The sequence below is a fragment of the Panthera tigris genome, chromosome B2 (genome assembly GCF_018350195.1).
Source record: "Panthera tigris isolate Pti1 chromosome B2, P.tigris_Pti1_mat1.1, whole genome shotgun sequence".
NCBI classification, from domain to species: domain Eukaryota; kingdom Metazoa; phylum Chordata; class Mammalia; order Carnivora; family Felidae; genus Panthera; species Panthera tigris.
The window spans coordinates 51,158,716-51,184,372 of NC_056664.1; the positions used below are offsets into that span (position 1 = coordinate 51,158,716).

Sequence of the window (25,657 nt, forward strand, 5' to 3'; positions counted from 1 at the left end):
GGGTCAGGGGAGGCACAGTGGAGTGGACAAAACAGGAGTGAGAAGTGCATTTCTCAAGCAGTATGAAGCATTGGAGTAGTTCATAAATCCTCTATTGCTTATGTTGTCTTGTAGGATGAGACTGAGTTCTGAATTCCCAGAGAGCTTCCCCTATAGTTATCCACGGAGAAGTCCTAATAAGGGATATTTTTTCCACCCCAGTAACGAAACATATTACTATCTTAGCTTTCCTCTAATTCTCCCTTTAAAACAAACAAACAACTCTGCCAACACCATTATTTCCTTACTTTAGCGATAGCTGTGAGGATTTCTTTGGGTTTATTCCTCTAAATAAAGCCACCTTATCACTGTTTTACTACCGATGCCAGCCTTGCCCGTTCTGGTATGACGCAGCACATTGCCTGGGCACAGCTGAGCCACCCTCCTCGTGGCTCCTGGCTCAGTCATGAGGCCACTGATAACTGGCTTCCAGGTTCCTGTGTTGCCAGGTTAGCTGAATTGTTGCCTACCTGGCAATTCAGAGATGATCCTGAGGAAAAGTTCCAGATGTGTCTCTAGGCCAGGTAGGTTCATATCTAAGATTTCTAAACTCTGTTAGCAACCTCAGGAAAGAGGTACTTTTCCCTCTTCCCTTCTGTTTTTGTTTTTTTTTGTTGTTGTTTTTTTTTGTTTTTTTTTTAAGCATATAGGAAAATTGAGATGAGATTAAAATTTGGGATACATATTGCCCATATGAAAATTACTTGGGTCTTCTTGGGTATGGAGTGCTGGAGAATGCCCATTTAGTGTTGCTTTTGCCATTTCTGCTATTTTTAAGAAGTAAATGTTTTATTTTTAAAATTTTTTTAGTGTTTATTTTTGAGAGAGCGCATGCGTGCGAGCGCTTCGAGCCAGCAAGTGGGGGAGGGGCAGAGAGAGAGGGAGGCACAGAATTCCAAGCAGGCTCCAGGCTCTGAGCTGTCAGCACAGAGCCGGACACGGGTCTCGAACCCACAAACCATGAGATCATGACCTGAGCCAAAATTGGATGCTTAACCGACTCTAGGCACCCTGGAGTCAATGTGTTTTACAAAATACTTTTGGGATGCCTGGGTGACTCAGTCGGTTAAGCGTCCGACTTTAGCGCAGGTCATGATCTCATGGTTTGTGAGTTTGAGCCCCGCATCGGGCTCTGTGTGACAGCCTAGAGCCTGGAGCCTGCTTCGGATTCTGTGTCTACCCCTCTCTCTTCTCCTCCCCTGTTTATGCTCTGTTGCTCTCTCAAAAATAAACATTAAAAAAAATTTCTTTTTTATTTTTGTCTTTTGAATTTCAGTGACTATATTACTAATAACATCTATTTTTATGAAAAATAGTAAACGTAGTAAGCTCTAACTCATCTCTGTCCTCAAGTCTTGTCTTCTTTCTTAACCATTGTCCACACAATTGTCCCTCTTCTTCAAACCTTTCTGGAGCTCCCTGTTTCTATACGATAAAGTGGTGTCTCCTCCAGGTGCTATGCAGCCTTCCCTGCCCTGTATCTGACCTTGGCCTATCTTTCCATGTTCATTGCTTTCGGTTGCCCGTGTCAGACGTCATGCTCTGCTGTTACAGAGTGCTCATAGGTTATTTATTTCACTCTCCTCTTTTTGTACTCCTGTAAGGTGTACACGGTGGGGGGGGGGGGTGGGCATTATACTTCTTTGGGAAGTCTTTTCTTACTCTGCACAGTCCCCTCCTCTGGCCTTCCATTATGCTCTGAGCATACCTTTTTCCTAACACTTTAAATTTATATATTTTATTTTATTAAAAAAATTTTTTTAACATTTATTTATTTTTGAGAGACAGAGGGAGACAGAGCACGAGTAGGGGAGGGGCAGAGAGAGAGGGAGACACAGAATCTGAAGCAGGCTCCAGGCTCTGAGCTGTCAGCACAGAGCCTGATGTAGGGCTCTAACCCACGAACCGTGAGATCGTGACCTGGGCTGAAACCAAGAGTCATTCTCTTAACTGACTGAGCCACCCAGGCACCCCCCTTGAAATTTACATTTGAGTTATCACCTTGACCAAGACTCCCCAATTCGACTGAGAAAGTTTACTTGTATTCTTCTATTATTGTTTTATCTCCAGCCCTACCTTAATTTCTGGAATGGAATAAGCACTTTCTAAATGGCTGTTGAACTGAACTAAGCTGTTTATCCTTAAGGCAGCTTGTAGGGTTAGGCAGCTGGGAAATACTATTATGCTGCCTTGGAGGATTTTTTTTTTTTTTTTTTTTTTTTTTTGCCATTCAATTGCTTAATCCCCTTTTCTACCTCTTTAGTTTTCCTTTTCTAATGTCTGCTGACACATGGCTTTACCATTCTCTCAAAACTCTCCGACCAGAACACACCCACCCTGTAGGAGGCTTTACTCCGTTTTCTTCCTGGCCTCATATTTGGGAGGTTTCTTAAAGTAAAGTCTTTTTGATTTGGCAGGTGTACTCCTTTAAGAATTAGGACAATTTATCTGTGAGTTGAAAGGACCTTAAAAACGGTTTGGGTTGACCCGCTTATGCTATGGCTGAAGAAACCGAGGCTGAAAGAGACTGAATGACCTTTTGAGATTACGCAGCCTCTGAGTGGCAGCTCCGGCTAGACTTCCTTTCTCCTAGCCTGCCGTCCACGCTTCCTCCCCACACAGTGGCTTGGCGCTTAACGTGAACAGCTCATAAAAAAGGAAATCATCTATTTCAAAGTACCTTTTCCTTATATTTAAGAGCACTTTAGCTACTTTTAAAATTGTAAAATGATACATACTTTACAGTGCAAACTCAGGCAGCAGGTAAGTTGCATCTTTTTAAATATGAATAAAAAATCTTACCCCTCTTACACTGTGGAAGAGGTTTCAACTTTGTAGAAAGTGTTTCAGTGATAATGGACTATAACTCTCATCTTGCAGGGCCTGGATTTGTTTTTGAAGTTTGGAATTACCTATATTATATGTAAAATAGTACCACAGAATTTATTATTTTTTAAATTTTATTAATTTTTATTTACTTATTTTTTTAAATTTATTTAGAGAAAGAGAGAGAGCAAAGGTGGGGGAGAGGGCCAGAAGGGGGTGGGGGAAGAGGGAGAGAGAGAGAGAGAGAGAGAGAGAGAGAGAGAGAGAGAGAGAGAGAGAGAATCTTAAATAGGTTCCATGCTCAGCTTGGGGCTCAGTCTTACCACCATTGCTTGGATCATGACCTGAGCCAAAATCAAGGGTTGGACACTCAGCTGACTGAGCCACCCAGCCACCCAGGTGCCCCTAGAGTTTTCTTTTTAAAAAAGGAACCTAGAAAGAGGAATGAAATGAAAGATTCTAATGTAGAGACTATCACTAAAGCAAGAAGCCCCCCTCCTCATTCCTACCTGAAACAATGAATTCTATGTTCTATTGTCTGTATTAACAGATTTATGTATAAGGACCTTTGGCATTTTAGAAGCAATGAGATCTTTTTAACCCTATTTTTTTTTTCCTCCCTAATTGGAGGTAACCATAGAAATACTGAAAGTAAACTTTCTTTGTAAGTTTTTAAATACTTTTATTTTGAAAACCTCACTCTTCAGTAGCATTTAAGGGAAGTATAAAGAATGTCCTTTTGTGTAGAACATAGTGAAGCATAATAATTATCTCAAGTGATTGGCATCTTAAGTCAAGTTAAAAGAAAATTATTAAGAAAGTAGCAGTTGCTGTCAATTGATCAGTTCTAAGTAATCCATAGCTTTGCTCTGGCTATTATAATCTACAGAAAAAAAGCCATTATTAAGCTACTGTCCTGTGTTTTATTATAATCTTCTGGGCTAAATCAGTGTTAGAGCTTGCGTATCTTTCCTGGGTTAATTATTCCTGGATCACCCCATCACGTATTAAGTATTTTTCATGCCTCTGTACTTCTCGGTAAACTGAGTCTGGGCTTCTTTCCTTATCGATGTCTTCTATATAGGAAGACCAGGCAAATATGCCACTTAAAATGTAATTTTAAGTTATTTCAGTGAGAATATGGGAGAAATCATTATATTTGTGTCTGGTGTACACTCTATATGCACTTTTCTTTCTCAGTTAACATTTTGTTGTTGCTGTTTCAGATTGCCAGAAAGCTTTCCTGAATTACAGAATTTGACATGTCTCTCTGTAAACGACATCTCCCTGCAGTCCCTGCCTGAAAATATCGGCAAGTAAGTGTTTATGTGAGGACAGGAGAGTGTTTTCATCATCCACCCCAGCCTCTTTCTCTTTTACAGCTCTTATCTTTCTATTCCGAAAGCCTTTTACCCAATCTTTAATCTCATCCTCAAGAAAGATCATAGCGAGACTCCGGGGTTTTTGCTTTCGGTTGACCCTAAATCCCAGTGGTCAAAAGGGGTAATGCTACTGCGAAAAACCTAAATTTATTTGGACATGTCCTTCAAACTGATGGATTCCAGAGTAGTTAACTTAAGCGAAGAAAGTAGCACTGGTCATGTACGTAGTTAATAAATCCTGTTGGCAGCTACCACTCTCAGTACTTTGATCAAACATTTACGGAGTATGTACCCTGAACAATGGCTGCGTCTGCCAGTGTCTGTGCACCTCAGACCTGAGAATAGCGAGTAGGAGTGGTGTCTTTGGAGAGCAGACGTGGAATGGGGAGAGGGACACGGGATGGGATGGGCACACTTCCATGGTGCCGGCTTACAGGCTGGGGAGGACAGCCATGGCCAGAAATAAAATCCTTTGAAGAAAATGTGTGCGGGCAATTAAATGTTCTCTTACACATTCTCACAGATGAATTAATTGAATTAGCAGATCTTTTCCATACCTCCAGGACATCCAGTGGGTTAAATCAGGCTGACAGCTCATGCTTTACCACTTAAAACAAAAGTGCAACGTGGCCGGCCGAAGCTAGTGGACCAGTGTTCCCTAGTGTCATAGAAGGTTTTCCTTGTGTTCACGTGTCCTACCTGAGTTCTAAGACAAAACAGAAACTTTGGTTTTGAGAACTGCAGTGTATCTGACAGATGTCTGTTCTGCAAAGGGTCTCTTTCCAGAAATCTGTGGGAGTGGACTGCTTTTCATAGACAACTTTGCCCCCTCCTCTCCCTCCTATACAGGCGGAAGACAGCAGGCTGACCCCGGTTTGAGCCGGCAAGATCATGTTTTCTGAGATGCAAGCTGTTTAAACATGTTGCCAGTAGACTTGCTGATACAGATTTGTGTCCTTAATGTCTCAGGAGGGGAAGGGGACAGGAAGCCCCAGTATACTCTGAGTTGATGGTATCTGTTGCAGAGGAAACAATCATGTTTTACTGTGGGTTTCTTGACTTAGCACTTTTGCTGTATCAAGATTCACATATTTCTAATTAATATAATAGCCATTTATTTTTATTTATTTTTTTATATAATTTATTGTCAAATTGGTTTCCGTGCAACACCCAGTGATCATGCCAACAGGTGCCCTCCTCAATGCCCATCATCCACTTTCCCCTCTGCCCCCATCAACCCTCAGTTTATTCTCAGTTTTTGATAGTCTCTTATGGTTTGCCTCCCTCCCTCTCTGTAACTTTTTCTCCCCCTTCCCCTCCCCCATGGTCTTCTGTTAAGTTTCTCAGGATCCATATATGAGTGAAAACATATGGTATCTGTCTTTCTCTGTATGACTTATTTCACTTAGCATAACACTATCCAGTTCCATCCACGTTGCTAGAAAAGGCCAGATTTCATTCTTTCTCATTGCCAAGTAGTATTCCATTGTGTATATAAACCACATCTTCTTCATCCATTCATCAGCTGATGGACATTTAGGCTCTTTCCATAATTTGGCTATTGATGCATAGGGGCACTTGTACACCAATGTTTATAGCAGCACTTCCAACAATAGCCAAATTATAATAGCCATTTAAATGCCTAAACTGACTCCTCCTCCTCCTCCCCCCCTTCCTCCTCGGAAGTCTCTGGAATCTAATTCCCTTGATACTCACCTTCCCATTCTTTCTTAGCCTACCACTGCCCACATGTTCATCCCTTCTATCCCCCCATTTATGTCTTTTTTAAAAAGGTTGAATGCTTTGAGAGAAAATACATTCTTTTTTTTTTTTTAATAAGAGGGCCTTTCTCACTCCCCACTACATTGTATTAATAGAGAATGCTAGTTAATAGTCATTTTAGAATAAATTACATATTCTTTATTCCATCTTTTCTGTTAGTACGTGTACCCGTTTTTGCCAGTGTTCAGGATTTCTTGTGTACCTGCGTATCCTGTCAGTAATAAGGGTAGTGTTCTGTTTTGTTTTGATTGTAGTCTTAATCATCTTGTGTAACTGTTACAGCCTTATGTATACTGATTGCTTCCAAAACAAACTGTCACTCTGAACTTGAAGCCTGTGGTGAATCATCACCTAGGAAGTAAGAATATGGGGCAGATGAATGAATCAACTGATTCTTACTAGGTCAGTTTGTGAAAATAAATGGGAGATAGCGAGTTTCCTGTTCCTGGTTGTTAAAATATATACATATATATATATATATATATATATATATATATGTATATATTTTATATATTAATTAACATATATATATTATATATATATTTTAACCAAAGCAAGAGATTCCATGATTTCTATCTGTTGGATTTAAGATTTTGCATACTAAAGTAACAGTGAGTTTTCACTTGGTAGAAAGAAGCAAAGAACAGACTCCGTGGAGAAGCTTGGGCACCCCTGGTGTCCTAGACCATGCCAGAAAGGCCCTTTAAGCAGTTGAGATGGCGAAATGTTGAGGAAATTGCATATATGCATAAGTGTACTACGTTTTAAGCAAATCCTTACTTGAAACTTACAAACTTTCCTCATGAAAACAATTCTTCAGTTTCCCAGAGGATTCCCAAACGGTTTCTGTAGGGCACTGAATCAAATATTTAGTAACCAAACAACTATTCAGAGGTAGTATGGTTTTATAAATAAGGCACACATATTTATTAAAAAAATTTTTTTTAATGTTTATTGATTTTTGAGAGAGACAGAGACAAAATGCGAGTGAGGGAGGGGCAGAGGGGGAGACGCAGAATCCGAAGCAGGCTCCAGGCTCTGAGCTGTCATCACAGAGCCCAAAGCGGGGCTTGAACTCAAGAGCTGTGAGATCATGACCTGAGCCGAAGTCGGACGCTCAACCGACTGAGCCACCCAGGCGCCCCTGTAAGACATACATATTTCATATTAAAAAAAAAAAAATTTGAACACGAAATGGCTGCCATCTGAATGATCATACTTGCTGTTATCTTTGTAGATTCTGAAGTGGGAATTGTTGCATAGATTAACTCTGCTTATTTCTCATTGGTCAGATGAGTCAGCCACCTCAGTATCTGCCTTTTGAGCAACAGTGAGAATGGGACCTCGGTTTCTCTTTTTGGCGCCTAGCACAGTACTTGGCATGAACTGGGAAAGCTGTGGATTTGTCCAGGTTATGGGCCCCTCAGGGAGGGCAGGAGCGTCCCGCCTGGAGGAGACAGCCAAGCCTTTATCTAGGGCAAGCTGACTGCAGTCGCCTTGAAGCTGGGGCCACCTGTGAGCATCTGCCCACTAGTGCATTTGGTTTGCCAGTGGTTGGTTAATGTGAAGAGCATTTGGGGGTTGATGGCAGAGTTGGAACTGGAGCACGGCCCCCCTGGTCCTGGTCCTGTGCTTTCTGCTACTTCATGCACCACCACTGTAGCTCAGGTGGCTCTCATGGCCCTTTGGGAAACAGACACATTTTCTTAGTGCTCCTGGCCATATCTGATGGTGCCATTTATTAAGTAGGTAAGTCCAGCCAACATAATAAGTATTTTTATTCTAACAACCTAGTAGCTGTTTGAAAAAATAATATACGTAAATGGAAAGAATATTTTTATTTCATTTTAATTTTTTTATTAAAAAATATTTTTTTAATGTTTATTTTTGAGAGAGAGTGAGACAGAGCACAAGCCAGGGAGGGGCATAGAGAGAGGGAGACACAGAATCTGAAGCAGGCTCCAGGCTCTGAGCTGTCAGCACAGAGCCCACTGCGGGGCTCGAACCCACGGACTGTCAGATCATGACCTGAGCCAAAGTTGGACGTTTAATTGGCTGAGCCACACAAGCACCCATTTATTTCATTTTTAAACGTTGCCAAATATTTGCTGTAGGATGTGGGTACCTGCTGGACACCGCTCAGCCTCTCAAAATGCCACCCCTTTTCCCTTTCCACATTGATTTTTCACCTGGTACTTACCGTTTGTCCCTGGCAACCCAGCTTTGCAAAGACATGGTGTCCTTGAAAGGAATGTCGTGCTGTCCAGTGTGGAAATGGAACGACATGAGCTCGTGGTTCACGTGGTGTCTAACGCCTGTTGAGTGCTGCCATGTCTGTCTCAAGTGTAAAGTATTCTGCGGTGTTCCTGTGAGTCAGTTGCTGCTTCCCTGGGTACCTCAGTACACGATGGCCATAAATTGTTGCTTCCTGAAATCCCCGAGCGCACTGTTAGGAATCCTGCGGGTTGCAGATCATTCGCCATTGACGTGTGGGAAGAAGCCAGCGTCACACAGGTCGCAGGTCGTTGCACTTTCAGGGAACTGCCGGGCACTACAGTCCGTGTCCTACACTCACCACGTGGCTGCACAGCAGCCACCCTCAGTGTGGCTACTTGGATGAAGCAAGTCTCTCACATAGTAGAATCCCTGTAATACTTTTTGGTGACATGAAGAATGATCATGAAGATCTTTTGAACCATAAAGAAGTATACTGGTTACCTCATGCAGAATCACACATCTTTCTTTTACTAAAGAGTAAGAATGTCCCAGATTTGGCCCTTTTCTGTGATGGCACTTTAGCATAGTACCTTGTCCTTTAAAGTAAAGTTGATGATAATAGCCAAAGTATGTAAAGAGCCCAAATGTCCATCGATGGATGAATGGATAAAGAAGATGTGGTGTATATATATGTATATATGTATATACCTGATGGAATATTACTCAGCTATCAAAAAGAATGAAATCTTGCCACTTGCAACTACATGGATGGAACTAGAGGGTATTATGCTAAGCGAAATTAGAGAAAGACAAATATAAGACTTCACTCATATGAGGACTTTAAGATACAAAACAGATGAACATAAGGGAAGGGAAGCAAAAATAATATAAAAACAGGGAGAGGGGCAAAACATAAGAGACTCTAAAACATGGAGAACAGAGGGTTACTGGAGGGGTTGTGGGATGGGGGATGGTCTAAATGGGCAAAGGGCATTAAGGAATCTACTCCTGAAATCATTGGTGCACTATATTGCTAACTAACATGGATTTAAATTTAAAAACTTTAAAAAAATAAATAAAAATAATAAATAAATAAATAAGTAAATAAATAATTAAATAAAGGTAATTAACAATGAGTGAGAAATTAATTCCCCTAATACAGTTTCTTTAAACTCTTTTGTTAAAAATACAAAAACACAGCACTTTTTTAAAAAATTGTTTTTAATGTTTATTTTTGAGAGAGAGAGCATGAGCAGGGGAGGGGCAGGGAGAGAGAGAGGGAGACACAGAATCTGAAGCAGGCTCCAGGTTCTGAGCTGTCAGCATAGAACTGAGTATGGGGGTTGAACTCATGAAACATGAGATCATGACCTGAGCCAACATCAGGAACTTAACTGACTGAGTCACCCAGGTGCCCCAAAACACAGCACTTTCTGATTAGTCTTCATATACAAATGATTGATGTCACGGAAGATGATGGTGAGCAGAATTTCAACAGAGACCTTACTGCAAGCAGAAGTCATTTTTAAAAATTAGTGATGGGGGCGCCTGGGTGGCTCAGTCGGTTAAGCGTCTGACTTCAGCTCAGGTCACGATCTCGCAGTCCGCGAGTTCGAGCCCCGCGTCGGGCTCTGGGCTGATGGCTCAGAGCCTGGAGCTTCCTTCCGATTCTGTGTCTCCCTCTCTCTCTGCCCCTCCCCCGTTCATGCTCTGTCTCTGTCTGTCTCAAAAAAAAAAAAAAAAAAAAAAAAAATTAGTGATGATTTAATAAATGCAGCTGAGAATATAGTTCCTCTTGAATCAGTGTAACTTTGTGAAGAATTTCTTTCACCTATTATAGTGATTAAACAAAGGATTAAAACAATTTAGAATCAATTGTTTTGTACCCAGCTATAAAACAAAAGATTTAATACATAATGCTGTATTTTCAGTCCCATTGCTAATTATTGAGAGCCCAAAAGATTTTTGTATTTTTAAATAAAATATTTTAAAATGCTTTATTTTTTTACTTAAAAATTACATTAAATTAAAAAGTACATCTATATATTTTAAAAATAAATGCGAAGAGGATTATAAAAGTATACTTTTATAAATGTGTGAGGACCACCAGTCTAGAAGAGAATGTTTGGGAGTCTGTGAAGCTCAAGACTAGTGGTTCTTAACCTCTCCTTTTTCAGGTTCCTAGGGGTTCCAGTGAAATCTCTGTTGGACACAGAGGAGAGTGAGAAACAGCACTCTGGTGGGTGGTCTTTGCTGATCCCTGTTTGTGCCTGCACAGCTCTGTTACTAGCTTTTTTATTTTTTGTATTGATGTTGCATATAATATTTACTTAAAAGTCTGCTGCAAATATTTTTCAAGTTTGGAGACCACTGTTTCAGAAGCTTGGTAGTGTTTGTTTGTTGTAGCAGCATGCACTATAGAGTTTTTACTGTGGTGTAGACCCACCAAGCTCTGGTCAAACCAAGCAGAAAGCTTCAAAGCCTTTCATGAAAGTGAACTTTAGCAGCACCTGGTTGGCTCAGTTGGTTTAAGCGTCCAGCTCTTGATTTTGGCTCAGGTCATGATCTCATGGTTTGTGAGATCAAGCCCCACGTTGGATTCTGTTCTGAGAGCGAGGAACCTGCTTGAGATTCTCTCTTTGCCTCTCTCTCTGCTCCTCCCCTGTTCACATGCTCTCTCGCTCTCTCATTCACTCAAAATAAATAAATTTTTAAAAAAGGATAGCTTAAAAAAAGTGAAGTTTAAAATGTGTTCCCTCTTTCCTCTCTTTGCCAACGGGCTGAGGTTTGTCCTCACTTAATGATTGAAATTCTATCTCTTTTGTCAAGCCTTCTCCAATGATGAGAAGAGTGAGATAGATCCTAAGTGCACAGCTTCCTTGACCCACTCTTTACTGGCTACACAATAAGCATGTTAGTCCTTTATCTGTACACGGTAGTCTAGTTGTTCAGTATTCAAGTGTTTGCATCTCGATCACTTTGTACCCTGAAAGTGGGGGGAGTCTCTGGTCGTTAAACTCTTTGTGTCTGTAGCAACCCTAGTGTTGCTCTGACATAAAGAATGAGTACATGTGACCAGGCGCACAGTGTTACCTCCTTCACTCTGCTAGCTTCCCTCTTGACATTGTAGGCAAGCCAGTTAGGTTCTTGAAGCTTTGTGCTAGGACCACATTGGCCTGTTCCTACACAATCACTTGTCTGGCTTAGTGATATACAGTTGATTAAAAAACAAAACAGAACAAAACACCTGTTTCCATTGCTCTGAAACCTTCGAATGAAGAATAATTATTATTCATTTATATTGTTAATTTCCCTGATAAAAGGTGCCATTAGGGAGAGATTTAAATATGTATTTTTTTTTAGGGAAAAAAATCTCATCAGAAGAACTGGTAAGCTTTTTCCTTTTAATATTAGTTCTGACATTTATCACATTTCCTTTTCTGCTTTTGTTGCCAAAAAAGCTCAGAGCTAATATTGATGATCAGTGAGAGCAGCTGTATTAATTTCCATGTGATGAAGGAAACTAAGGAATGGGGGGGGGGTGTTTCCAACATTTATGGGGGGGAGCCATGTTAGGCACATATATGGTCTAAGTACAGCATGTGTAGTCATGGTTACCGTTAGCCATCCTGAGTCCTGTTGGTTTTGTCTGTGAAGTGGGGATAAGTAATCTGCCCAGGGTTGTGTTGCTGGTGGGTGGAACAGCTAGGATTCACACTTAGTTTCTTCCATGAAGAAGCTGCATTTTCTGTTTCATGAAATTATTTATGTGTTTGCACTTTATAAAGACTTATTTATATCCCTTTTAGAAAATGTTGGGGTAATATTAAGTAAATGACTTTACATATCACTGAGATTGCCAGTTTGCATGGAAGGGCAGCAGTCAAGGAGAGAAGCATTCAGTAGGCTCCTCGTAGAGTTCCCAGTCTAGGGTAGACTTTAACAATACTGTCTGGGAGCGCCTGGGTGACTCAGTCGGTTAAGCGTCTGACTTTGGCTCAGGTCATGGTCTTGTGGTTTGTAGGTTCAAGCCCGCATCCAGCTTTGTGCTGACAGCTCCCTGCCTGGAGCCTGCTTTGGATTCTGTGTCTCCCCCTCTCTCTGCCCCTCCCCCTTCTCATGCTCTGTCTCTCTGTCTCAAAATTAAGCATTAAAAAAAAAAATACTGTCTGAATAAGGTTGACTTTTCAGATATGCCCTTGAAAACAGTTTTTAGTGAACAGTGGCTTTTTGCTTTACTCTAACTAAAAACACTTTGAGGATTGTACTGGTAAAGCCAGGAAAGATACTTTTGCTCTAAGTTTTCACATATTGGTACGAAGTGTAAATGAATTTGTCTTTCAAAAAGCATATAGTGACATATTTAAAAAATTTTTTTAGTGTTTATTTTTGAGAGAGTGAGACGGAGAGTGAGCAGGGGAGGGGCAGAGAGAGAGGGAGACACAGAATCTGAAGCAGGCTCCAGGCTCTGAGCTGTCAGCACAGAGCCCGACGCAGGGCTAGAACTCACAAACCATGAGATCATGACCTGAGCCAAAGTCAGATGCCTAACCAGCTGAGCCACCCAGGCACCCCTAGTGAGATATTTTTCTTGAGATCAGTTGTATCAATTTCTACTCAAGAAAATCCCACACTGTATTTTTTACTTTTCAAAAATGGGTTAGTTTACAGATGAATGTGATCTTGTATATAAAGAATCCTAAGAAATCCACAAAAAGCTATTAGAGCTAATAAATGAATTCAACAAAATTACAAGATAGAAGATTAATATGTAAAAATCAGTTTTATTTCCATATAGTAGCATTGAACAAACCAGAAAAGAAATGAAGAAAATAATTTCCTTTATAAAGCACCAAAAATAATGAAATACTTAGGAATAAATTTAACAGAAGAAATGTAAGACCCATATACTGCAAACTACAAAACATTGTTAAAAGAAGTTAAAAATGACCTAAATAAATGGAAAGACATCCTGTGTTTATGGATTAGAAAACTTAATATAACTATGATAGCAATACTCCCCAGATTAATCTGTTGATTCAACTCAGTCTCCATCAAAATTCTAGCTGTTTTTTTTTTCTGCAGGAATTGACAAATTGATCCTAAAATTCGAATGGAGATATAAGAAACCCAGAATAGCCAAAACAGTCTTAAAGAAGACATGCAAAGTTGGAGGATCCACACTGCCACATTTCAAAACTTAATTACAAAGCTTCAATAATCAAGACGTGTGGCACTGGCATAAAGATAGACATACAGTTTACTGGAACAGAATTGGGAATTCAGGATAAACCCTTGCATTGATGGTTAATTGATTTTGATAGAGTCAAAACAGTTCAGTGAGGAAGAATAATCTTTTCAATAGATGCTGTTGGGACAACTGAATATCCATCCATATGTGAAAGCATGAAGTCACACCCCTACCTCATACCACATACAAAAACTAACTATAAATGCAGCAGGGACCTAAATCTAAGAACTAAAACTTTCATAAGAAAGCCTAGAGATAAATCTTTGTGACATTGGATTAGGCAGTTGTTTATTAGCCTACACAGCAAAAGAAAAAATGGATACATTTGGACTTCATCAAAATTAAAGACTTATGTGCATCAAAGTACACACTATCAAAAAAATAAAAAGACAATGTACAGTGGAGAGAATATATTTGTAAATCATATATCTGATAAGAGTCTCGTATCCAGAATAAAGAACTCATACAACTCAACAGTAGAAGACAACCCAATAAGAAATAAAAATGGGCAAAGGATTTGAATAGGTTTATCCACAGAAGATATACAAATGGCCAATAAGCACATGAAAAGATGCTCAACATCATTAGTCATCAAATAAATACAAATCAAAACCACAGTGAGATATCACTTCAGACCCACTAACTCTAATTAAAAAAAAAAAACAACAACAGATGAACATAAGGGAAGGGAAACAAAATATAAAAACACAGAGAGAGACAAAACATAAGTGACTCTTAAATACAGAGAACAAACTGAGGGTTGCTGGAGTGGTTTTGGGTGGGGGGTGAGGTAAAAGGGCAAGGGGCATTAAGGAGCCCCTTACTGGGATGAGCACTGGGTGTTATTTGTAAGGGATGAATCACCAGATTCTACTCCTGAAATCATTATTGTACTATATGCTAACTCACTTGGATATAAATTTTTTAAAAAGCAAAAACAATAACAAATGTTGGTGAAGATGTGTAGACACTGAAAACCGTCATACACTGTTGTGGGAATGTAAAATGAAGAAGCCCCTCTTTTGAGGGAGCAGGTCCTTCCTCAAAAAGTTGAACATAGTTGCCATATGACCCAGGAGTTCCAGTCCTAGTTATATGTATCGAAGAGAATTTAAAACCTGCCTACACAAAAACCTCTGCATGAATTTTTGTAGCTGCATTATTCATAATAGCCAAGAGGTGGAAACAACTGAAATTTCCATCAGTGACAAACTGATAAAATATGGTATATTCATATAATGAAATACTTAGCCAAAAAAGTAATGGGGATACCGATACATGCTACAACGGGATGAATCTTAAAAACATGTTAAGTAAAAGAAACCAGAGAGGAAAGGCCACATATTGTATGATTCCTTTCATATGAAATGTCCAGTATGGGCAAATGCCTAGAGACAGAAATTGGATTAGTGGTTGCCAGTACCTGCCGGGGGCTGGGGGGAGTGGTTAGGGGTGAGGGTCAGGATAAGGAATAACTTCTGATGGGTATGGAATTTCCTTTTGGGGGATGACAGTTTTCTAGAATTAGGTAGTGATGATGGATCTTAGGCCAACTTGAAGCCTGGTCTTGCTGAAGGATGAGACTGTACCTGGGAGCCTGACGTAGTTTGTTCTGGCAGAAAATAACTCTGTAGTGTAGCCTATGAGTAACATGCTGAGGTCATTTTGCCTCCGTTACTCACACCTGGTGACCAGGTGGGTACACACAGCCACAGCCTCTATGACCTGCAGGTAACAAGGAGTGGGGGGCAAGGCTGAGATGATACAAAACCCCAGTGCGAATCATGGAGAATTTTGAGAGTCTGGGAAGCCTCTGGCGGCCTTTGTCTTTACTTTGTGTATCTGTCTCCATGAGATTCCTTATCCTGGGCCATTAAAGAAACATACTGTCAAAAAACAAGAAAACAAAAGAAGTTTAAATGAATCCAAACATCTCTGTTTAAATTTCCTCCTCAAAAAAATAGCATTCTTAAAGGGGAAGGGCTATATATATAATCGACTGGCACAGTGCCTGAAACACAGCTGCCAGTCCCAAAATGGTCATCAGTAAACATTTAATTATGACAGTTTGCTAGCAGAAGTAGAGCAAGTAGATGGGCCCTGGTAGATTGAAGTAGAGCGTGTGGGTCTGAGTTTGTCTGCTACCCTTGGGAGTGGTGACCTTAATTTGGGCTTGCACTAAGTGGACCACGTGGCCCCTTGCTAATCGGGCCTAGTGCCAGGCTGCTTCTCCATATCGTGTTAGTGCGTGCTGCCTGTAAGGAACACATCTTCATTATGAAAACTATTACCATATTCACTGCTCTCTTTTGAGGCCTAGGAATTCCTATAAAATGTTTATTTCAAAAACAAAAAGGTTTTTAGAAAAGTTTCTAGAGCAAAGCCACCATAAGGAAATTTGTTACCAGAGATTTCTTAAGTCCTAATTTGGTACTAAGAAAGCAGAAATTTTACAAATGTGTAAGCAACTTTCCCTGTCCTGAATAATGTTGATTTTTCTCCAGTCAAATGTTATTGCCATCAATGTTGGTAGATTTTGTATTTTAATGGTTTCATAGTGTACTGCCATTTGTTTGGGCTACTTGAATTTATTTTATTCTTTACTTTCTAAATGATTGTGACCACCAAAAATGAAAAAAAAAAAAAAAAGTCTTAGTGGATTAAAAGGGGATTTTTAAAGTATAGTGGAGAACAGATGTAAATTCTTTAAAGTAACCACTCATCCAGTCCCTGAAATAGAATCCTAAAAATACAGTTGGCCTACATTCTGACTTATAAAAGAGTGTAACTTTTGTGCCTGTTATCATGAACTTTGTAAAACATTAAGCACTAGTGTGTTGAGAAGAAATGCTTTAAGCATACTCTTTTTCTGTAAGAGCTTGTTAAGTTGGTTTTTGTTATTTTGTTTTACCCCATTTGGGGATAGAAATGGTGGGAGTTATAGGGAGAATAGAACTCATATTTTTGTAGGAGGAGGATGAGGTCATTCTAACAGTATTACACAAAAATTTAATTTGCCAGATACTAAAATTGAAGGGTGAAGTATCTGTGAATGAGGGAATGGTTTAAAAAGTTAAGGTGTATATAGAAGTGAGATACCATGCAATTATTTAAAAGAAAAAAGTACTGATGTGTACAAATAATAAGTGAGACAAAAATCTGTGTGAGGAAAGCACAGTGCTAGACGTGTGTGGGATAACTTGTATGTGCAAAGGGGGAGGGTATCTCCTTGTCTTGGCATGAAAAGAAAACTCTGGATGAATACATAGGTAACTAACAAAAAGGGGTGATTTCCAGCGAGAAGGGTCTCAGTGGTGGGAAACTAGATAGATGAGGGAGGAATATGGGAGGAAAATTTACTGTTGAATACTTTGGTTTACGTTATGTATTTCATCGTATTAGCTGTTCACAAAGCCGACTCAAGAGTGAAGGACAGCAGGAGATAGCGATAAAAATTCAGATTCCCTGGTAAATCCTGGCTTTGCCCCTTCTCATTTGTGTGAGACCGTGTTCAGGTTCCCTCTCCATGCCTTAGTTTTCTCATCCACAAAGCTGAATCTTGTAAAGCACTTACAACAGTATCTGTCCTACAGTAAGCTGCAGATGCCATTATTAGTAGTCGAAGTGTTAAAGACCAGTAATTCTCATATTGCCTCTCAAGTGTCTTATTTTCTCACATTTGTAAATGTATCAGAAACACCCGATGCTTTCTTTTTCCTCTGTGATAATCATGTTTTAACTGAAATGGCTGATAAATGCATATGGAGTTTGAGCCTCCTTATTTCTCTTGGCCTGGTGATTAAGAGCCTGGTCTCAGAAATGGACAGAACTGAGTTCAAATCCCCTAGCCCAGCGCTTGGCAAAGCATGTTGGTTGTTTTTTGTTTGGTTTGGTTTTGGTTTTTTTAGGTGCTGTAAGAGATGTAGAGATGTTTGTGCTGCATTGAATAGGTTGCCTTGATGGGAAAGGCAGTATCCTGAAGTCTGGATGGAAGATCCTGTATTCTGAAAGACTAAGAAGGGAGATCATTCATTCATTTACTCAGTTTTGTATTAATTTCTCTCGTCTAAATCTGCGTTCAGGCAGGTCTCGTTTTATGTCAGCTCTTCCTAGAAGAGTTTGGAGAACTGCCTTTTGGAGCGGGCTGGTAGGATTCTGCACTGGCTCCGGGACTAGCCAACTTTGATCTTTGTAAGAGTTGGCTGATGCCAGCAGCTCACCATCCGTGGGACCTGCCCTCAAGGAGTCCTCTGCAATGGGGATGCTTAATAGCATCCTGTGCACAGGCACCTGGGTGGCTCAGTCAGTTAAGTGTCTGACTTGGGCTCAGGTCATGATCTTACGGTTCGTGGGTTTGAGCCCCACGTTGGGCTCTGTGCTGACAGCTCGGAGCCTGGAGCCTGCTTCGGAATCTGTCTCTGTCTCTCCCTGCCCCTACCCACCCCCCCAAATATAAATAAACATTAGAAAATGTTTTTTAAATTAAAAAAAAAAATAGCATTCTGGAGCAGTCTCTCAGAAGAACCTGACTCAGGGCATGCCCACTCGTAAGGTACCTAACTATGCATAGGGGTAGGGACTATCTCAGGGAAATGAGGGACAAAAGTGGCTCACTGGACTTGAAGGGAAAATACATTATGCCCTAATTGCCATAGTAGATGTGAATATGTTTATTTTAAGGGAACTTGGGATAGAGTGGTAAAGCACTTGAGTCGAGCAATCCAGCTACTACTTAGGGAGGGAACAGGCCAGGACTGGAGCCTGGGCCTCACACTTTTACCTCCCCGACTCTGTGTGCTCTTTCCAGACTCGCCCTTTCATTGCTGGGTCCCTAGAGCTTGATTGTAATGTCCGAGTTCCTTTGTTTTAAATAGTTTAAAGTTATGGGGAAGTATTCCCTTAGAAAGGCTCTTGCTTTATTTACTTCATTTTAAATGAATTTTTGAATTTTGAAAGGTTACAGAAATACGGTGTTTTTTGCTGCTGTTAAGACCCATGCGTTCCCATTTTCCCTACTATCCAAAACCGGTGGAAACTGAGAAGTTCTGGAGTTAGAACCTTTTCAGTTAACAGGATGTTTTACTTGGGTGCTAGCATGGTAGCAGTGGGAACATTAACATGACATTATCAAGAATTGTATGTCCCAAAGTCTGCTGGCATTTTCGCAGTGTTTTTGTTCAAGCATTATGTGCTCTTAGTGACTGTGGCCTATGCCTTTGACCCTCAAGACAAAATATAAAGATAACTTAAAAATGTGTGTTCTATTTTTAAAATGACATAAACCAACAAAAATCCTTGTGTCCTTGGTATGGCTAAGAAGGTAAGACTTGCCTCTTTGCCCCATATTGATAGGTGCTTTTAAAACTTAAATTATAAAGAAGGGAATGGAGGGTCCCCGAGTTGCCTCAAGGCAGTGGAGGGTGAGGGTGGGAGTTTTGGCTTCCCACCACACTTGAATTATGCCTTTGCCACTTTCTAATGGAACTCATACAAAGCGTCACTTTCCTGATTGTTGTCACGGATGTGTCGTCACCAAGCTGGGTTGTTTCTAATGAAGAGGTGGTGTGTGTGAGGAGCCCAGGAGCCCCTGTGGGTGCGTGCCTCCTGCCAGAGGAGCAGGAGGGGTGGTCGGGTCAGGCAGGAGGCCTCAGGCCCAAGCCACAGACCTTGGAACAACACTTCAAGGCCTGCATAAAACTGCCTTTAGGGGTGCCTGGGTGGCTCAGTTAGTTAAGCATCCAACATTGGCTTAGGTCATGATCTCACAGTTAGTGAGTTTGAGCCACATGTCTGGCTCTGTGCTGACAGCTCAGACCCTGAAGCCTGCTTTGGATTCTGTGTCTCCTTCTCTCTCTGCCCCTCCCCTGCTTGTTCTCTCTCTCTCTCCCTCTCAAAACTAAATTAAAAAAAATGAAAAATGGTACATTAAAAAAAAACCAAAACCCTGCTTTTAAAGATGCATTCGAAGATGCCTGCTGGTGACATTCGTAAAGCAAAGGATTTTTTCCTCCTTTGTTAGTGTATGTCTTTAGTGCATCGAAATTGGCATGAAAATAATGAATGTGGAGTAGATAAAATGTCAATTCATCAGTGATTGTTAAAATATAAATGTGAAAATAGCCAAATGACTCCCACCTCCCTGATAAAACTGGCCACGGATTACATGGAAACTAAAGCAAAGCCCTGTTTTTTTTTTTGTTTTTTTTTTTTTGTTTTGTTTTTTGTTTTTTTTTTTTTGCTTTTACTGAGACTTTAAAAATGTACTTATCATCCTCATCCACAGGTTGCTTTTGGAAATAGATCCTGGCTGGTTCCTTCTCCCCCCCACCCCAACCCTTCCCGTTCTCGTTCCTTCTGTGTGAACACTCGGCCCATGGAAAGTAAAACTACATTGCTTAATCTTCCCATCAGCCTACATTTCTTTTAACAATGTTGGTATTAAATTATAATTATTAGTAGGGATTTTGATTAAAAAATATATTGTGAAGAGTTTTGTTTGCTTCCACTCTGAAAAATATTCCATTTTCTAAAATTGAAGGAGATACAGAATGTGTGCATTTCATCACAGAGTTAAGATACATTTTCAGGCAAACAGTCTTTAAATATGTACATACACTCTGCCAATCAAATTTACATTTTCTGATGTTATGAAACCAGCTTTGTTAGTACCCATGACTCTGGCTTTTAACGTTGGAAGGAGAGTGGAGGATTAAGGCAGATTAGAGTGTCGGCATAACGTTTGACTCCTTGTGTTCTGTGCGCTCACGCATAAAAGTCCTCCAAATCTGGACAGTGACTGTGGTGATGCGAGCAACAGCTTGAATTTTTGCTTGGTGTGGTGCCTGGTGGGGTAATAGACGAATTGTCCACCTTCCGAATCACTGAATCGGTAACGTGTGCCAGCGCTGATGTCCCCTGGGTGTGTGAGGTTTCTGGTGCTGCGGAATTGCCACTGCCTGGGAAGGTTCGACCCAGATAATCAGTGTTAGAGGAAAACATCTGTCTCCGTTCACCATGTGCCTAATAGGCGTGGATTACACCCGAGAGGCTGGAGAGAGTGCAGAAGAGAGCGCCACTTTCTGGGGTTTAGTAAGAATAAAAGCAACTCTATTACAGCTCCCATTTACTGAATCAGCCTTGTGTTCCAGGCACCATGTGAGGTGTGCTATTACCCTATCCCTGATGCATTTAAATGGCCATCATTTCCATAGTGTTGCTTCCTGGTGCTCTGTGAACTTGTGATCTTAAGTAGAGCACGTGGGCCCTCTGGACCGAGAGGCCCACTGCTTTCAAACAGGGATGGTCATTTACTAATGTTTGGAGGAAGAGCAGTGACCTTTGTGAGATTAAAGGCACTACTGTTTTTATGGTAACGGCACATTTTTGACATTCTGGAGTCTGGAAGCACATATTCGACTTCTATCTTGGTTCTGGGTGTGACGGTCTTTAACGACTAGTGAGTTTTTTTTTTCACATATCAAATGTACAAGTATTTAAACAAGGGTGCCTTACATTGATGATGCTACTCTTTTTATTTTAATATTAAAATCTGGGAGTAGAGAATATGCTTTTTAATGGGATTTACAAGTACTGGTTATAGATATTTTTCCTCCTGGGAAGACGTGACATAGAAGGTTTTATTAAGCATTGCTACTTGTGGAGTGTATGTATGGGGAAGGAGAATGGGAAGAAGAATCTTAGGAATTTTCCTTATATGTTTTTATTCTGTTCATTTCTAGTCTTTATAACCTGGCTTCCCTGGAACTGAGAGAGAATCTTCTCACATATCTTCCTGAGTGAGTCTTATGGGGAAGATAAGAGGGGATTTTGTACTAAATGAATTTCTTCATGTATCAAAAAAAAAAGTATTACAATACTTTGTCACAAGGAGATTCTGTGTCTTTTGGAAAGTTTGGGAGATGCCTGCCTTCCCTTACTAGTTTTTCCTTGGTAATATTTACTGCCATGCAATCCAAATGAGTCTTATTTTTGGAAACTAGTCCAAGTGAGGGATACTGTATTGCTCAGCATTTCTAAATACTCTCTAAGAGTTCCTTTATTTCTTTTTTTAAATAGCTCTCTTACCCAGCTGCGGAGACTAGAAGAACTTGATTTAGGAAACAATGAAATATATAATTTGGTAAGTCTGTATTAATGAGAGATTTATATTTAATTTTGTCCTCAGATATGATCAAAATATACTTCAGGGGAGATCTGTAGGGATATATTTCCACAGACACAGCTTGGCAATACTAGAGAATGTGTTCCAGTTCACACACAGGTTGAGAATTATGTGGGGGTGGGGAGGGTCAGTATTAGATATGATGCGTGTCAGTGGAAACTACCGGCATTCTTTTTTTTTTTAAGTTTATTTATTTATTTTGAGAGAGAGAGAGAGAGAGCATATGAGCGAGCACAAGTGGGGGAGGGGCAGAGAGAGAGAGGGAGTAAGAGAGAATCCCAAGCAAGCCCTGTGCCGTCAGAACAGAGCCCGACACGGGGCTCCATCCCATGTACCATAAGATCGTGACCTGAGCTGAAATCAGGAGTTGGACACTTAACCCACTGAGCCATCCAGGTGCCTCCCACCAGCATTCTTGGAGAGTTTTGGGAGTGTTTGAAGGATGGGGGACTTGTATTGGAGAAGTACCAACTAACCTCCTCTATGGTACCCATTTATTGACTGTTGAAGTAGGATTCTTTCTGAGTGGAAGAGTAATAAACATTGCATCTTTGTTACCATAACATTATTTTTTTGTTTCAGCCAGAATCAATTGGAGCTCTCTTACATCTAAAGGATCTCTGGTTGGATGGAAATCAACTGTCAGAATTACCTCAGGTAAGTGGTGGTTTTACATTGTTTCCTCCAAATAATAAACAACCACAACCACCACTCATGCATTCCCTGCTTCTGCATGAGATTTTCTAGAAGAGGGATCTTGAAAACCAGAAACAATGGTTGAAAAAGCACATTTGGAAAAATATATTGAGCACTCACACTACACTGCCATAGAAAAATCGAAAGCCTCAACCCATGATTTCTAAAGATAGCAAATGTATCCTTTAGTTTGTGAAGTCTGTATTTTATTTCATCCTTGCTCCCCATGTGGCCTACCTCAAGCCCAGTAAATTTGTAAATTATCAGGACCCCTGATTCTTGATGGTATCCATTTCTGCCACTCATTGTGATGTGCCAAATGCTTTGGGATGATTGTGACCACATTCTGTACTGTAATAGTTGATGTTAAAGAAATGTTAAAAGCTTTTATTTAAATTTTTTGCAAATAATGCTTATGGTTTAGCTGGTATATCAGGGTGTTCAAGTTCCTACTATTACCAAATGTAAGAACCATGTTCCAAATGAAATGGAGTCTTACATGGATTTCTAAATACATAGTCCCCTTGTGGAGCCCTAATAAGCAGTCTTGCCTTCTGGTTACATGAGAAAGAAATGTAAACCAACAAGTGCAACAACAAAAAACAAGCATTTCCCCCTTATTTAATTTAATAATTTAATTGTATTACTGAAATTTGTTCTTGGATATATCTTATAGCCAGTCTTTTTTTTTTTTTTTTTTTTTTTTGAGATAGACAGAGGAGGGGCAGAGAGAGAGGGAGACAGAATCTGAAGCAGGCTTCAGGCTCTAAGCTGTTAGCACAGAACCTGATGCGGGGCTTGAACTCCTGGACAGCAAGATCATGACCTGAGCCAAAGTCAGATCCCAACTGACTAAGCTACCCAGGCACCCCTCTTACAGCCAGTCTTTAAAGTCCGGGTATATTTCATGATGGTTTAGGTGCTGATATTTTATGTGTTTGAGAGAGAGAGAGAGAGAGAGAGAGAGAGAGAGAGTGTGTGTGTGTGTGTGTGTGTGTGTGCGCGCGCATACACAAGCAGGGGAGGGGTAGAGAGAGAGAGATAATCTTAAGCAGCCTTCACGCCCAGCACAGAGCCTGCTGTAGGGCTTGATATCACGACTGTGAGATAATGACCTGAGCCAAAATCAAGAGTCGGACGCTTAAACTGCTGAGCCACCCAGGCACCCCAAAGTGCCGATAGTTTAAAGCCAATCAGATGCTTAGGTGTCTGCTCAGTCATGTGAAGCAGGTGTGATGGGGCTGTGCACTTCATGAGGAATGCTGTATTAACGCATGGAGTCTGACACTAGGAGAAAGTACTCAGTTCTGTGGTATGGTTGTAGTTTTATAGCACTGGACTTACTATGACCTCACAGCTAAGGGAAGTGAGGAACTAATTGGAGTCTGTTTCTGAGGTTTTGCTGCGTTTGAGGAAAGGAGACCGGTTAGCAACTGAAGGTTTGATTAATACAGAGATTTCTCTAGGAAATCATGCAAAATCCTGGTTGAGAGAATTCCAGTTACTTTGGGAGTCAGAGGATGGGGAATAAAAATACCATGAGGTTATCAGGAAAGTAATACACCAGCTCTGGGACATGATGGGGAAAGAATGTATGTGTGTACAGATGCGTGTAAATGATTGTGTACAAAATGCCACATCTCGAACACAAATTAGAACTCCAATGATCTTGTTGTAAATGGTTATCTAAACATCTCATTCATCCCTCTTTAGAAACTTCTGTTGGGACACCTGGGTGGCTCAGTCAGTTAAACATTCAACTTTGGCTCAGGTCATGAGCTTGTGATTTGTGGGATTGAGCCCTGCATCAGGCTTTGTGCTGACAGCTTGGAGCCTGTCGCTTGCTTCAGATTCTGTGTCTCCCTCTCTCTCTGTCTCTCCCCTGCTCATGCTCTGTCTCTCCTTCTCTCTCAAAAATAAATAAACATTAAAAAATTTTTTTAAAAAGAAACTTCTATTAAACCAGGACTCAACACATCAGATAGTCTAAATAATCGGAATTACTTTCCTATTGTCATTTCCTATTGTCAATGCAAAACATTGTTAAGAGGAATTAATGAAAAGGTAGAACAATGTCAAGGGTCAGGCCTGAAATCAATAGAAATGCAGTGTGGTTTCCTCCAGGCAGGAATTACAGGGGTGGGTTCAGAGGATGTGTATTTGGTAGGAGAGGAACTGGAAAAAGTAGATCAGACCAAATTAAGTATAGATTGAAGGATTTGTACTTATGTAGGCATCAAGGAGCCACTAGACATTTTAATTTTTTTAGCGGAAGGGTGGTCTGATTACATGCTTAGAGCTAGCTGCGTTTCCAGGAGGGAAATATGGAAACAACAGTCTATAGCCCAGACGTGGACAGGGAGTGTCTCACGGTTGGAGCTAACTGTCTAGGTGAGAGGGGGAATTTAATGTAGTGGCAATGGGACCGGAAAAGTGGAGGCCGTTATAAAAGAGAAAATATGTATTTTGTGAATGGAAGGTAAGATACCTCTTGAACAGAACGCTGGACTCCTTGAGGTTCTTTCTCCACTCCTTGGATGGCCTGTTGTCTCTGAAAGCAGTACGCTTGCTTCTCTCTTCTGTCGATGGTGAAGGTGTCAGTGGGTCTGGAGGCCCCAGTATTGCCGGGGTGCAGTCACATTGATGTTTGTTGTAACAGGTATTACTGGTCATGGGAGATAAAAAGGAGATGGTCTCTTAACAGAGAAAATCTCAGGGTCACCCCGAATTCTAAGCTGCTTACCCAAGGGATTGATTCGAAACCTGAAGAACTGGATTCCAGACTCCTTTTGTTTTTTTTTAATTATGTTACCCTACAGTCATTTGTCCTCTCTTGGTGCCAGTCTCTTCATCTGTTAAGTGAGAATGATTCCTTGCCTGCCTGAAGTTGGGGAGCTTGGCATCCCTCCCAGCTCCGTGTCTGTGATTGATACAGCTTCCCGTTTTCATTGGAAGGGGGTCTGGAAATTCACTCCAGCCTCCTCCTATAGATAAACACTAAGGAAACATCCTCAGCACTGCTTTGGGAATTGACTGTGAAAAATCCCTGTAAGAAATTCCTCTGTACTGTAGCAGGGTGAAGCATGAGTCTCTTTTTCTGTGTCACTGGTATAGGAAATAGGAAATCTGAAGAATCTGCTGTGCTTAGATGTCTCTGAAAACAGGTTGGAGAGACTTCCTGAAGAAATCAGTGGCCTGACTTCGTTAACAGATTTAGTCATTTCCCAGAACTTACTAGAAATGATTCCGGATGGCATCGGTAAGTATCGAAAGGAATTGCCT

General features: G+C 40.6%; 1 protein-coding gene across 2 annotated transcripts in view; it reads left to right on the top strand.

Annotated features, from left to right (window-relative positions):
- LRRC1 (leucine rich repeat containing 1) overlaps positions 1-25,657 on the top strand; it is a 131,549-nt gene that overhangs the window by 81,396 nt on the left and 24,496 nt on the right. For both annotated transcript variants that reach the window (XM_007095528.3, XM_042986584.1), the window contains 5 exons: positions 4,092-4,181; positions 21,237-21,293; positions 21,574-21,637; positions 22,262-22,336; positions 25,490-25,634. In XM_007095528.3, the coding sequence (XP_007095590.1) occupies positions 4,092-4,181; positions 21,237-21,293; positions 21,574-21,637; positions 22,262-22,336; positions 25,490-25,634 (431 nt within the window). The remainder of the gene's footprint in view (positions 1-4,091; positions 4,182-21,236; positions 21,294-21,573; positions 21,638-22,261; positions 22,337-25,489; positions 25,635-25,657) is intronic.